General features: G+C 42.2%; 1 protein-coding gene across 4 annotated transcripts in view; it reads right to left on the bottom strand.

The window, feature by feature from the left end:
* adgrb2 (adhesion G protein-coupled receptor B2) overlaps positions 1-15,455 on the bottom strand; it is a 161,668-nt gene that overhangs the window by 53,533 nt on the left and 92,680 nt on the right. For all 4 annotated transcript variants that reach the window (XM_037474375.2, XM_037474377.2, XM_037474378.2 and 1 more), the window contains exons 8-16: positions 15,216-15,317; positions 14,409-14,515; positions 13,372-13,566; positions 12,954-13,022; positions 12,563-12,671; positions 12,082-12,228; positions 7,967-8,069; positions 7,026-7,128; positions 2,801-2,844 (exon numbers count right to left, since the gene is read on the bottom strand). In XM_037474375.2, the coding sequence (XP_037330272.2) occupies positions 2,801-2,844; positions 7,026-7,128; positions 7,967-8,069; positions 12,082-12,228; positions 12,563-12,671; positions 12,954-13,022; positions 13,372-13,566; positions 14,409-14,515; positions 15,216-15,317 (979 nt within the window). The remainder of the gene's footprint in view (positions 1-2,800; positions 2,845-7,025; positions 7,129-7,966; positions 8,070-12,081; positions 12,229-12,562; positions 12,672-12,953; positions 13,023-13,371; positions 13,567-14,408; positions 14,516-15,215; positions 15,318-15,455) is intronic.

Genomic DNA, 15,455 nt, shown 5'->3' with positions numbered 1-15,455 from the left:
TTTCCCAGCTTCCAACCTTGTAAAACTTTGATGAGAGCTGAACATAACCTTATCTCCTGGAGACGTCGAGGCAAATGAGTGACATTGTGTTGAGTAGACGGGCACACGGGGGGGGGGGAGGACGATGAGCGCAGCGATTTGGGTGGGCAGATGGTGCAGACATATGGGACTGTTAGGGGGGCAAAATAAATAAATAAACACTCACACACAAATACCGAGACGAACTGTGAAGGCCTCAAACTGTTGGCAAAGTTAGCCGGGCCGAAAAAGACACGGCCAATGGGAGGGATTTACCACGGAAATCGCATTGCAGATTTCTAAATGGACCAATACTGCTGTCAATTGTGACGGATGACAATAGGCTTCAGTGATGTGAGCCTCTGATTTCAAAGTACTTCCACAACACACACACACACACACACAGTATATTGTCTTTTTCCGTAGGATTTTCTTTGAATCAATAACCTGTAAATGCAAAGTGTATTTCATCCAAAGTTATTTCCATCTCCGAGCTGAACTTTTCCCATTCTTCCCGGTTCAGCCGCTGCCGTGTTTGCCCTGCCGCCACATTGCTATCTATACATCCGCCCGTCTCCCCCCCCCCTGCTCAACCTCAAAGCCTTTGGCTCAGTTCGAGACGGCCAGGTTGAGCCGAGGTGATATCCTCCGGCAAACAAACGGCTGCTTGGTACAAGATGTTCTCTCCCTCCGTATCAGCTGCACGCTCCCGCCCAGCTCCGTCAAGATGTGCTTCCTGCCACAGACGGGCGGGTGAAGGATTATTGAAACACCATCACTGTGTAGTCGGTGTGTGTGTGTGTGTATATATATATATATATATTATATATATATATATATATATATAATGGCATACGTCTAAATGCTAATGATTATTCCTGTCCTATTACGGCTGTGTACCCTTTTGGTACATAAAGCAGATCCATGAATGTATGGATGATATATCTTCCATATGAGACCATCCGATCAAATTAAAGCACAACTATTTGTGGATTTTTTTGCTTCACAGCTTCACACGAAACAGCTTCTGTGCACCAAAACAGCACGTTGTTATGACCTAAGGCTGTTTACACTGAGGCAGTCAGGTCTCGGCATCTGCTGAAAAGTAAATAACCGATGGACGCCATGAATATCCTCGTCGGTTTTCACCAGACATGAGCTTTGAAAATGGACAGACTCTCTGCTCATCGATGCTGGTAAAAGAATCCGTTATTATAGACGGAGCATTTCTGGTTTTGTCGCTTGCGTTTCACTGTATGTCAAATTAACTCGGTCTCGGTTAGTGTGTTTGTGTGTCAAAGCTTCTGAGCAAACTGTGTGTGTGTGTTTTCCCCATTCCCTCCAGTTTGAGTATATGTTTGGTTGGTGGGGCATCGCAGCCACTTTATATTCTGTTTGGCTGCCAGCATTTGTAATGTCTGTGAATTTAATTTGATTGCTGCTGTAATCTGCCGGATAGTTAATTGACTTTGCCAAGCTTTGTTCCTCTCCTACCTTGAAGGTGAGGGGTAGTTTGATAAGTCATAAAATGTCTAACACTCTCCTGTGAACCTGTGTGCTTTGGTCACCAGAGAGGGCTCATCTAGAACAGGATAACGTATATCAGGATCTCAAGGCGGAAGCTGAGCTGGCAGGAATATTCATCCATCTTCATCGCAGTGGACAAGGAGGCCCACGGTGATGAAACACTTCATTCTTCTATGGAAGCCATTTACTCTGATAAAGACTTGTCCTCCTGGCATTTGAAAAATATGTATGAGTAGACATTAAATCATTAAAACATTAGCAAATACAATTTAAAGGAAATGAATGCCATAGAAGCAACCTAACAATGCAACACTTGACAAATCAATCTCCGCTAAATTTAAATGGTAAATGGACTGTACTTTTGTCACGCTTTTCTAGTCTTCCCACCAGTTAAAGTACTTTTCACCCATCCACAGTTGCCCATGTGTGAGAGAACTTACTCACCAATTTGGAGATGTAAACCATTTCACACTGTGTCTATCAACACACAATGTTTGCACACTTATCATGGAGCAGTCTTAAAAGTAGTCAGAATAGAAATCCGAGAAAACGTATGTGTGGCGTCATACGAGTGCGATACCTCCACTGCTGATTTGAACCACTATTGCATCGTAAAAAAAACTTCCCAACAAAAGCCATCCATCCACAAAGAATAATGCGACCGTGACCCGATAGAGTACCAAACCCAGGCTTAATGGTCCTGAGCACATTTTACTTTGTTATTGACAAAATAAGTAATCACTATGTGGGTTAATGGTTAAAAGCACATGATCAATTGTGCCGGTTTAGATGATCTAGTTCACTACATAATACACACACATCGATAATAAACGACTCGGTGCCCTATACAGACAAATGAGATAAAAATCATTAGGTCAACATGCAGGCTTCAGGTCCCTGATATCATAATACTAGATTGTTCAAATAAAGCCAAACATTTACAGTCCAGAATTACGAATTAACTCTCACGTGGTGTGAATGAAGGTAAACATTGCAGAAGCAGACCACAACAAAGGATTTCCAGGGAGACGTGAATTCTTAGCAACACAGAATGGTGCTTGTTTTCATTGACTCATTTAATTAAGGAAACTTCATTAGAGTGTTCTTCAGTTCATTAATGAATTTAATCTGAATGGGCAAGATCACACACACACACACACACACACGATAACCATCACGGCGCACACGGACGGACGTGCTTTACTGCACCGCACACTCTCACATGCACACGTCAGAATCATTTAGAGTAACTTACGGGTTGCCATAGTCCCAGACAACGCACTGTGGATCTGATGTACCCTGTAAGATACAGAAGAGGGAGGGGGGGGGGGGGGGGGGGGGGGTAAACGCTGTTATCGCTGTTGGTCGAGCAGAAGAGTGAGAAAAGACAGAATAGCTGGTTGCCACTGGAGAAAGAGTGATGCTGCATGGGCGATGGAGAGAGGTAAACAGACACTGAAAGAGACTGATTGAGATGGACGTGGGAGGGGGCGGGGGGGGGGGGGGGGGGGGGTCATTGTCAACGGAAAGAGCAGCAAATGGCTGCTGCTGCAAAAAGAAAGTAGGTTCTTGAGCGATTGATTGAAGGAATTGAGAGGCCGAGAAGAGGCCATTTCGTGGACAATGATGAACTGCGAGTTGGGGTTAGAAAGAGAACATTCCAACCAGTTGTGGATAAGAAATTGAAAAACAATTCAGTAACTTTGAGGCAGTAAAATGCACTTCATTATGATACATACTTATCGTGAGGAGCTAGACATTTCATATTCGACATGCTATATTCTGAGAAGGAAATGAACCATAACACCTCACAGCAGTCTGGTGATTTTCTATCCAGCTCAGTCTTAATCCATCGACTAGCTAGAGCCAAAAGTCAATGGTTGGGGGCCGAGAGGCCGGTGAATCATGAGGTAATTTAAAGCTCAGTCACACATGAAAAGGAAGACTCCCTATGACTCAATCAGTGGATCAATATATTTAACTTACTCATCACAACTGGTTCCACAAGTCCTCTGTGATCTCTGCATTGACTGCTCTTAAAGAGTCGTCAGTGCCCTCTCAACATTGACCAATTGGTTTAGTTGAAGGCGGGGGGGTGGGGGGGGCTTCTGGCCTGCTTTAAAGATTTTGTTCTTCTCTGGATCAACAACATTGAAAGTAAAGCTAACAGGTACTCCTTCTCCATCCTTTACAGTCAGTCTGATCTGAAACTAAATTAGGTACCCACAATTAAGATAGCATTCCTCCACAAAATGGATCCCTCTGTGTACAAGTCTGTTGGTCCTTCCTGAGTCCTGCATTAAGCCCTTTGCCTTTGAGCTCCCCCTTATGGTAAAGGAGATTATAGCAGTATTTCCACAGACAAACTATTCTGTTCAGATTTTTTTTTTTTTAAACTCAAAGTAGGGAACTATTTGAACATCACGTCTTCTTAAATCTGAAGGTTAAACTTGTTCATTTTACAAATAGGGAAGGAGACGATGGACATTCGAAGCTGCACCAAAAGGATTTATTCATCTAAAAGTCAAGGTCACTCCTTCTCTGAATAACTCTCGGCATGTCTGAAACTAGGTGGAGGGAATGATGCAAGGATTATGTACACAGAATCAGAGGCTTGGCGATTGATGGATGACGGAGCTTTGTTCCGCCTTACGCGCAGACCACCGCGCCGCCAACATTAGATGTCCCTGGGCGTGCATTAGCGCGGCGGGCTCCATTAGCATTCAACTATCAATCAGCATGCATCATGCCCCACTATATTGTGCAGCGGGACTGACACGCGTTTACTCCCACCATGTCTGCCTCCCCGTTAGCGCTGATTCGTTGCATAATGACAGCTTCTGCATGACTGATGCACCTCAAAAGGAGGGACGTGTGTCTGATTGCCAACAGCTGCGGTTGTGACGGTAATAATGGGAAAAACCTCAGCATCTGAAGGAGCGTCCATTTTCTTCAGGGTATTTATGTTGCGGCAAATTGCTTAATGCTTATTCACTGTGAATAAGGATGAAAATAGACACATGGGTTAAAAAAAATGAATAAATCAGTTATGTTGGTTATACTTTTTGACGGATGACAGTAAACTAGATTACAGGGAAAAGCGCTAATGGCTGATGTTCTCAAAGCTAACCAGTACTGCCTAGCATAAATGCAAAGGCTAAGTGAAGGATAGCTAGAGGACGGGGCATGGGTCTACTGGTCCACTTTAAATATATGAGGAGTTGGGAGCAGATGTCCTCCCAGTGAAGACATGACCGAGGAGAGACCCCTGCAGTAAACCCCCCCATCGTGAGCGAAGCTTCGGGCAGCTGCTGCCCTGGCACTGCTGCAGGAGCGAGGTGTTTCTACAACTGCCAAGGTCGACATCTAGAGCGCTGCAGCTGAAGACCGTGACAGGAGACTGTGCTTGCGCTTTCATTCCTTCGCCTTCAATGGTTCCCTTCATCATTTACGACCAATGAAGTTCAGGTCAAGCTGAGAAATGATCGACATGTTTTTTCTGTGTGCACTCTCAGTAGTTTCACCCAAAGGCAAGTTTAACTTAAATTGTGCTATTTAAATGGCTAGATATCGAATGGAAATATCTTAAATGGTTTAGGGGGAATTCTTAAATATCTTTTTTCTTTAATTCGAATAGTATAAAAAAAGACTGATACCGCTCATATCCCTTCTTCCGCCGGGTTGCTGGTATCTCATCATCGCATTAAGACAGAAAACCAAGGGAAACAGTTAGATAATGTGAGGATAACCTTTGGAGCCACTTTCAACAGATGTTATTACCATCAGAGCTACCTAGCCGTTTTACACGTGTTCGGTCTTTACGCCACTAGCTGTGCCTTCATACCGAGATGGTATTGATCTACTCATTTAACTCTCGACCTTACAAGTGTATTTGCCGGATGATGGAAAAACTTTTAACTGCACAAACAATTCAGTGCAATACATAAATACAATTTATTTTGGTTAGAAAACCACATGCCATTGATTTTTGCTTTAAGGAGTAACTAAAACAAATAAATCACAAGCAATGTGTTTAATTTTAAATATAAACCAATGTTCACATTAACATTGTACTGTTTCACTTGTCTTGTGCAATATCATTAAGTTCTTTGCATGGAAGACTTGAAATGTAGTATTAATTACCTCAACCAAATATTCCATGTGAGGTTGGTTATGTTGCAGATTAACTTCTTTCCTGTACTTGAGACAGTTTTGAAAAGCTGTGAAAAGTTGGGACTTGGAAGTTTCAAAGATGAGGTCCTTTCCCAGGCAGGCTCTAATGAAACACACTATTCAGGTGCTTCATGATAAATAACACTTGGGTGGGTGTCCACTACTTAAGGAAGACAAAAGCACCTCAAGTCAGGACATTCTAGCCTCTGCTGCATCACATTCCCAAAATGTTAGTGAAGAATATTGCGTCCCTTTAAGCAGGATAAGGGATTCCCTCACAAACACCAGTCTCAGGTATGTATATGTGCATCCCAGTCCAGTACTGCACTGGCACTGTCGGGTTTATCGGTCCAAAGCAGTAAGCTTGGATCAGCATTAAAACATCTTCCGCCAAATAGTGGGTGCGAAACCTTCAGAGCAACTGCTTTGCCAAAAGTGTTAAAAAGCAGAATAAGAGGGGGATGAAGGATAGAGGCATTTAAAGGAAATGACATAATTAAGTAATGAATCAGTGGTTTAAGCGTTGAGTGAGATGGAGCGGCAGTGGATGGAGAATGAATACAAAGTCTTTATAATGAAACAGTCTGCAATCATTTTGTCCCTCGGGTCATGGTTGACACAGCAAGAAAACAATTTCATTGGAAGATTTTACTGTGTGTTTCTGTAGTTTAGATAAAACCATTAAATATTCAACTTTATTTTGAAAATCCTTTCCCACCTTTGTTTAATGAAACCTAACGGTGCATCTTATTGAGGTCATGAAGAGTGCCTCTCATTAAACTTGCACTTGAAGACACCACACGAGTCATTTATAATAACACACTTCACTGTAATATAAACTGAATCGGCACCAGGAGACACTATGATATAAGGAAGTCAAAAAGGTCTGCATTTATTCAGGCTATTCCAGCACTATGGCACTTTATAGCATGCAGCACTTTCCCTTTCTTCTTCAGCTGGAAGGTAAGGAATCCCTTAAAGCATCAAACTTTTTAGGGCCGAGCTTGCAAAGGATAAAATAACAAGAAAAAAGAAAATGCAAACCTATGGAAGAACTATTTTTTTTTTCTTGCTTGAAATACATTAATTTTAATGAGAACGTAAGGGCCTTTACTGGTGCTTTAAAGCTACAAACTCATCTGGTTTGGGGAAGTTTTAATGATGAAAGCAAATAATCTCCACTCTCATAAACACGGTATCCAAATGATCCAGACTCATGATCCGCCACTAATTTCACTAATCAGAACTTGTTTTTGTTTTGGGCTGGGGAATATGAGAGATGAATCAAGACAGAAGGAAGAACTTACATTAAAAAGGGGTGACAGCTCCACCACCACCACGGGCTTGCTGGGTTGCAGTTCTGGACGTATCGTCACTGTTAGGATCTTGGAGTTGATCACTGCAGGGAGGCTGCAAAGACACCCACAAACAAAACATTGTTATTTTCTCTAAAAGAACTCTACTGTGCATTGAAGTTTGGTTCAAACTGTTTGTATGATTTTGAATGACAAGAAAAAGTACTGCCGAGTTGTTTTATTATGCTGTTTGTCATACACACAAACTCAGAAACAGACCTAGCAAGTCCCCTGCTATGCTTCTGATGTTTTTTGAGTATGTATGCAAAATTGTATGAATAAAACGCATTAGAAAAAAGTCAATGAGGAAAAAAAGACAAAGAAAAAAAAAATATCATTAGAAAGAGAGAAAGGCGAAGCTAGCGACTGAGTGAAAACGGAACAGGGGACCTATTGCAATTCAGCAGAGCCACAGGGAGAAAAGGGTTTTAACAGATCCACAAACAAGACCACTGACCTGAAAAAAAGAAAACGGCCAAGGGCCGGCACACACACACACACCATATCACAGTGGCGCTTTGACAACCTCCTGATTCCTCCTCTCTTCTATTTTTGCATGTGCCATACTAGTTTTAGAACCCACTAGGCCAGCACCCATTCGAAGCAAAACAAAGTTAAAACATAAAAGGAAATGTAGTTTTTTTGGGAGATCCAAGACATTTGGCAGACACATGGAAAGGAGAGAAGCAATAGAAACATGAGAGAAATTGGAGGTTGGAATTAGATAGAGAAGAAAAGATGAAAGGGCACAGAAATAGAAAGGTAGTGAGAAGGGAAACTCATATGGAATTCTGTCGGAGAAAGTATCGAGAAAAAGATGCAGAAACTCAAAACGAAGGGACAGAAAAGGGGACATTTGTGAAAAAGTATGACCACTTAGTCAGCGGACTCACTTAGGTGCTGGTAAGATGGCGCCCAACGTCCTGTACAAGATGGCTCCGATGACATAGTACATTGGAGGCTCTGGCTCCGCCTCCCCCTCCGTCTCCGTGCGCTCTGGAACAGAGGGGTGACCAATCAGAATAACTAAATGCCATGGTTTACCTAAATCGTCTTCAAAATCTGCCACAAAAACGTTCATTTGCATCTTCACCTCCAGCACTTGTGCAGAGACATCGGATTCCGAAGTACAAGTACAGCTAGAGATCTATGGTAAGACTTTCTAAACTCCCGTGTTGGATTAATGGATCATTGCAGCAAATCAATAATTCAAATATCAGCAAGAACAGAACAAACGTTGTATGTTGACTGGGAATATATATATGGGAAATGATATTCTACACCAAGCCTGCAAATCTGACATTTACATCAGAGGTTGGAGAGTGCTGGCATTTGTGATTGATTTTAACTGATAAAAGGGTAATTTTTTGTAAATAAACTAGATGCAAAGTTATCTATTAGTTGATAAAAGAAATGGGGAGTGATTTTGATTTGATCCGTGTCATCAACCCACAATTTCATCCTGATTTACATTAACTCGTGAGCTGGCGCTGCTAAATGCTCTGTTGACAACATAAAAATAGGAAGTCGGGTAATTGCAGCGCTTGGCATGACAGCCACATATTCCAGACTTGGATGAAAATGTTTGACATCATCAAGTGCAAGATCTTGTTTTCACACTTTGTGTGGGTAAATACACAATATCTGTCAATTGGTTTGTCTTTTAGCAGCTCAACTATTACCCAGCAGAAGCAATATTTCTAAAACCAACTCCATTAATTTAAAAACTCTTTAAATCTCTGTTTCAAATCCCCTTTCTTCCTCCGTCAGCACTCGCCATTCTCTTCCTGATATTTTGCTGTTCTCTTCAACTTGCACCGCTCACTTTTGGTATTCTTTTGCCAAAAAGACAGTTTCCCAAGGAAAAGTGGTGTTCCTCTGTGAATGTCACTTTGTTTATTGTGAGGAAAGCAAAGGGAAATGGGGGAAAAAAAGCAAAAGGGGACGAGGTCATGTTGAGGGATTCCACTCCCACTTTTGCCCTTTCAGGCTGAGAGAAGCAGGAGAGGAGCAATGGCACAGAGAGAGGAAGCGAAAGAGGGGGCTGATGCTATCAGACAAACACGGTGACTCATCCAAAACCTGTCTGCCTGCTGAAGAGGTAATATTCAGAAAGCTACGCAACGCGGATGAGGTGCGTAGAGCGGGAGAGACGGAAAGATCTCAACAGTGGGGGGGAGGGGGGGGGCAATTGTGAGGAAGCAAAAAACAGATCAAAGTCAGCGAGATGATGGATCCTAATTGGACAGTGTCTGCAAAGGCATGCAAATGAGAAAGTCAGTGTTTTGTGGGTAAATGGTAAATCACTGCATGATGGGGGGGGGGGGGGGGGCACTCCCACGCAAGAGGATGATTAATACCACAAAGGCACTCAATCACCAAACCCTAATTTCCCATGAACAGACCTTTTGTCACTCTTCGCTGGCTGAACATCTAAATGATTGGTGGTCAGCTGTATTCCAGCAAAATGGTGAACCGCCAGTCAGCAGCTGTGAACTTCAATACGCTATTTGTCAGGAAAAGATATGCTTGGAGTTAATGCGGAGTCATGATTTGTGGTTTTAATCAAAGTTCGAAAGCTCCATCCAAACAGTTCTATCAGAGTTACTCCTTTCATTCTTTCCGCTCTGTGTTGGATGTTTTCACTTTTGGAAACAGGCACAGACATGTTTTAGGAAAGAGCACTTTGGAAAAACATTCATTTCATGCAATTGAACAGACTTTGCGGTTAATTTGGAAAAAGTCAAAAAAATGAATTGACTACAATTATGTCCTTTAAGAGTCTGTGGTTTCATTATTTGCAGTATTACCAAATAACAGTCAAGCTGTTTATTCTTATAAATATAGAACATGCATTCATTTCTTTGCCAAAAGGTGAATGAGGCGATCGGTAACCCGTGCATGTCAGTATGTAACACGTGGAGCTGGAACCAGGACTTCATTAGCTTAATTAAACAGGAAGCAGGTGTTAATAGGTGTCTCCTTACAGCTCAGCCACACGCTTACCAACACCTCCGTAGCTACCGAAGCGACTTTGTTTACTGTACAAACACGAGCTGGGGACGTACTTCTTGTCAACTCATTGGGAGGTTGCCATATTATCATTCCAAGAGCTCTGTTTATGTATCTCTAGTATTTGTATTAACAATTAGATAAATGTACTGGAAGGTATAGCTTCAAACTTTAAAGAGAGTCAAGCTTTCATTTTGGCCATTTGCCACAGGCACCAGTGTTTGAGCTGAGTAAGGCCATTTCACCCTTTTTTTTGTATCTCTGTGCTTAATGGAAAGATTTGAAAGTGGCATCAATATCCTGAGCTCACCTTTGTCAAAAGAACAATGTGGCTTTTTCCCTAAACGTCAAACATTTTCAATCAGATACACATTTAGTTGGGCAGGAATCTACAAATTCTCTGCTCAAAGGTAATATTTTGAAATTCAAGCCTCTAATCAGCGCACCGAGTACCAGTCTCTAACCGGTAATCAGGTTTTACAAATCTGAGGTCATTGCCGGCTGGTAGGTTTGGATATACGCGTGTGTGTAGCTGTGAATGTGTGAGAAAGAGAGACACATCCGAGGAAGGAAAGGCGTTTGTCACTTTAAAAACCGGTGAAGAAGATTCCCAGCCTCTGCCCAGTGAAGCGATTCATGAACCTATCAATTGGCTGTGTGCATGTGCAACTGTGTGCGCGCGAGCACGCACAAAAGTGCCAAAGGGCCCTTATGAACATATTTAAGCTGTCCATCGGAGATAGGCTTTCATTATGGGTTAAATGAACCAATCAACCTGATAGCAAATCAACCGAAGACCCCAAAGGAAGAGCCATGGGAAGAGGCACCGTTGCCACAAATATAACTAATAACGCAATAACAACAACATGCAGTTCGGATTAAACAATTCATGAAATGGCGTGTGCAAAAAAAGGCATTGGCACGGAATGTCGTAGGAAAGAGAAAATTCCATGTAGCCGATCATTTTTATTGCACCACAAGCACGGCAGTGAACAACCGATTCTATGTAAAAGGATAACGGATAAAACATAATAAAATAATAACATCCATCCTTTGAAGTATATGAGTTTGCCGTTCCATTAAATCTAGAAGAACGCATGAACCGGTTGTGTTTTATGAAAGCGAGATGAATGGTTGGCTGGATGAAGAGCACCTTACATTCGTGCATTATAATGAGACAGAGCGAGTACGTGAGCGGCAGTGAGGTGCTCGGAGGGTAAGCTCACAGACCGCCAATCAAAGGGAGTCTGTGTCATCAGAGCAAGTCAGAGGTCAAAGGAAGCTCGGCTCTCGCGGGCCTGCGGCCTCTCTGAACTTTAATTTGGGCGTGGGGCGGGTTGCCAGACAGGATGTCTGCCAGTGTAATTTCCAGTGGGTAATGACCTTTGCCTTTAGTCTGTGGTGGATAATATCTGCCACAGCAATTCTTGACTAATGCAAGACGCGCTAAGTCTCCTCTTAAAAAAAACCCTCTTAAGCTTCCTGTTGTTTTCTTTCACTTTATGCTCATCACAGTTTGTTGGGTGTATGGAACACCTCATTTTATTAAAAAATATTCAGTGGTGAAAACTGTATAAGGACTTGATAGTTTCAAGGCGATTTGACACACTTTCTCACAGATGAAAGACCTGCATTTTTTTTAGAAGCCCTCCAGACCCTCTTTGCAGTCCAAATTATTCTCAGCGTTACCCTTCGACATCCTCGAGAAGCTCTCTATCTGCTTTCATGAGGACTCATCTCTGAGAGTTGGAATCACCACCGGGATAGCTTTTTGATCCGACCTCGGCTGGTGAGAGGGTTGAGGGGTGAACATTTTCTCTTACTTACTAAAAGAGGAGGAGTGAGGATGACGAGTAAAAAGGATCCAGATCAGATTACTGGAGGAAAACAATATAGCACTGATCTTTTATGTTTATGTTTTATGTGCGCTACATGCCTGTGTGTTAATAGATTGGTACCAAGCAACTTATTTGGCAGTCATATTCATCTTACTTACCTTCAGCTGGGATGACAAAGACCTCTTTTGGGATGTAGAGCTTGTCCTCTGCTGTTCTGGCCCAGTCCTTCATACCTCTGCGGCCCTTCATGGGGAAATTGATATCACTGGAAACTGCTGACACCGGCTCTCGCTGGACGGTAATCACTGTAGAAGTAAAAGATATATCACATGGACTGCGGTGGAAAGAAAACTGAGGTTTAGAAGAAAAGAAAAAAAACTGACCAAAACATCTGAAAACATTTGGAACGTCAAGTTTAGAGTTACAATTGTAAATGTGGTGAGACAACAGATAAGTTGCTTAAAAAAGACTCTTTAAAATGACTCTTTTAAATAACGCTCTTGGCTCAGCTTCACTGAGGATGAAGAATAGTTAAACCATGTAAGCCACATTCTGATCTTATCCTTAGAATTATGTGAATAAGTGTTTTTCTCTGACATGACAATTCTTTGTCACGTGGCAGCATTGTGTGATGCTTACTGAGGTTGCTGGTGACCACCAGGAAACTCTGGAAAGGCTTCTGGGCTTCTCCGATGAGGTGGATGAAATCTTCTATTATCCTCATCAGCAAAGCAGCACCGGGAGTGACCTGTGGATTGTGGGGGCGGAGCGAGGTTAGCAGCGATCACAACATACGTAATAATTATCCTTTACAAACTTTCTGCTTCACCCACTGAAACATTTGCATCCTCTGCATTATTTACAGTGTGTTCCGGGGCGGTAAATTGTAGCCAAGTGGGACATAATATCAAAGTGTAACCATACATGGATTTAGGAGACTTGGTAACACAGTAGGTGGCCATTGATTATGGAGAAGAGTTATATAAAGCTATAGACACAGGAACACATAGAAACAGAGAGAAGGCCTCACCTGGTGGGCGTCTTCCCATTTCTCAAGATTTTCCATGTCCAACATCAGGCTTAAAACCTGGAAGAATTTCTAGACAGGAAACAAAGATGTTGTTAATGCATCAGAGCCTTTCCTTTTTGGTAATTCGTTCTGTTTGCATGTGCACTAAAAAGTTATTGTCCCCTAATGTATTAGCCTGCACCCACCAACCATTAGTACGGCAGCATTCCTCTGTACATAGAAAAATAAATAAATATTATATACCTGCAGTACTGTAGCAAGTACCGCAGTAGAATATCTATGACCGAATGTTGTTAGACATGAAAATAATATATTTCAACCGACGGAAGCTTCTTTTCCTTCTTAAAAGCTGTGAAAAGACCAAAAAGTTAGTTATAATTAGTGACTTGCATGTAGGGGGCTCAGAGGCTCAGCTCACCTGCACGTCGTCGGTAGCTGGGATGTAGGTTGCTCTTTTGAAGGTGTCCGTCACATTTCGCAGGATCTCCGTGGAAAAGAGAAGGTCACCACTGTAGTAGCTCCTCCTCTGCAAGAGCTCCAGGAGACTCCTAACGATCTGAGACATCCCCTCCCCGGCCAGGGTCCTCTGACCCTTCGCGAGATGCTCTCGTAACTACAATGCAGAGGAAGACACATTTAGAGTACTCTCACCAGTTCTCACCAGGCGAGATGATTCCATGCGTGCCGACTGGAACTTACTGCATGTAATACACATGTGACAAAAAATGTCATGAACAGAGAGCAAACCAAGGATTGCGGTTTTTACATCAAATGAAAGGACGACTTGGGACGTGAGCTCAGATGAGTGTTTTGGGTCCGTGGTAGATACAGAAGATTCATGTTGGGATTAATGTGTTTGTGCTTCAAATAGGTGAGCAAAAAGAGGAGTAGCTGCTCAACACATCAGAGACACATAGACAGAAAGCAAGACTGAGACTGTGAATTTCAAAGACTGAGAAAAAGAGAGAGACTGGAAGAACTGAAGATAACAGCAATCGCACACAATTAATTATTGACTCCTGGTGTTAATGAAAGGTTGGAACAGAAGCTAACAGTGCAATCAGCTCCGTCACGTACAATCCCTGACCCCATCTCCCTCTGCCATCAACGAGGAGATGAGATAGGGTTGAAGTTCACAGAGTAGGAAAATAGTCTCCCTGATGAACACATTCATTAGCTACGTTCATTAAATGATAGAGTGTGAGTGCAAAGCTCTCGGAAAGCTAATTAGAGATACCGGCAAATCCCGAGTACAGACGCGGCCCTGAATAAACTCTCTACAAAAGAAAGATGAACACAGGTACAGAATGGGGGAAAAAAAAGAAAAGTCTGATGAAGACGAGTTGTGATGGAAGGTGATCCTGCAACTGCTCAAATGAAGGAGAAATACACACATCGTGAATTTTCTTCTTGTTGAAGTTTCAGATCGTGTAGTAGTGGAAAAAGGTAACTTACAGATACATGTAAATGTCTATATTCAAATGAGACGCATCTGGCGAAGCTCGGAGGACCCCAGAAAGCAACTCCATTATTGTCCAGCATGCAACGACGACTAGCAGATCCTAGACAAAGAGGAGCAGAGAAAAAACGTATATATGAGAAATTTAGAAAGTAAAGCGGTCTGAGAACACATAATGTATCTGTTATCACTGCGACCAATAGACAGTGACTGTGAGTCAGGAAAGTCTTTATTCATTGCGAATGGACCTGTTATTGTGAGTACTATGCATGGGTAAATGAAGAAATATTTGAATTCTACATACAATACATGGTTTTCCCATTAATAACATTTAGCATTAAGGTGTTTGTAGAAGGGTTCATGCGAAATATTTTCCCTAGCCCAATAAATATGCACTTAGTGAACTCTGGCTGTGCATTTAAGTGATAGGGCGACGTAATTAAAGCAGTTTCAGATTTATTTGAATTGAGTACATTTATTTACCTTACATGTAATGCTTGTGAAATTTAAATGGTTTTCTGGAAACCTACCAAATTAATGCAGTCCTCTTTGGATGTCAGAGCCCACACCATGTTTGAAAAGTGTGGAACAATGGACAACAGGAATTCTCAACCACATCGGCTTTGGGCTTTAAATTCTGACAATGGAAGTGTCTAAAAATAATTGATGGTTGTCATTGTTTTGGCGTTTGGTTCTTTATTTCTGGCCTTGTATCTAGCTAACTTTAGCTACTGAGTTGTAAGATCCCATTTACGGGGATACACTTGAAACTACCATATTTTAAAGCATATCATGGAACTGACCGGTAGTGTTGGTTGGACACTTGTTGTAGACGGTTTCTCCAGCTGAGGCTCTCTTCCATGACATAGAGAGAAGCTGCTCTTCTTTACATATCTCATGAGGAGCTGTAGAGGTGAGAAATACATTGAAAGGGTGAAATGAAGCACCGTCTGCAAGGCACGCGGAAAATAATAAAAAATCACTACGTGCACACTACCACAGACACACGTACATAGCAGCAAAAAAAGGGAGACGGAAAAGCA

The sequence above is a fragment of the Pungitius pungitius genome, chromosome 17 (genome assembly GCF_949316345.1).
Source record: "Pungitius pungitius chromosome 17, fPunPun2.1, whole genome shotgun sequence".
Classification (NCBI taxonomy): domain Eukaryota; kingdom Metazoa; phylum Chordata; class Actinopteri; order Perciformes; family Gasterosteidae; genus Pungitius; species Pungitius pungitius.
This window is presented reverse-complemented; position numbering and strand designations above follow the sequence as displayed.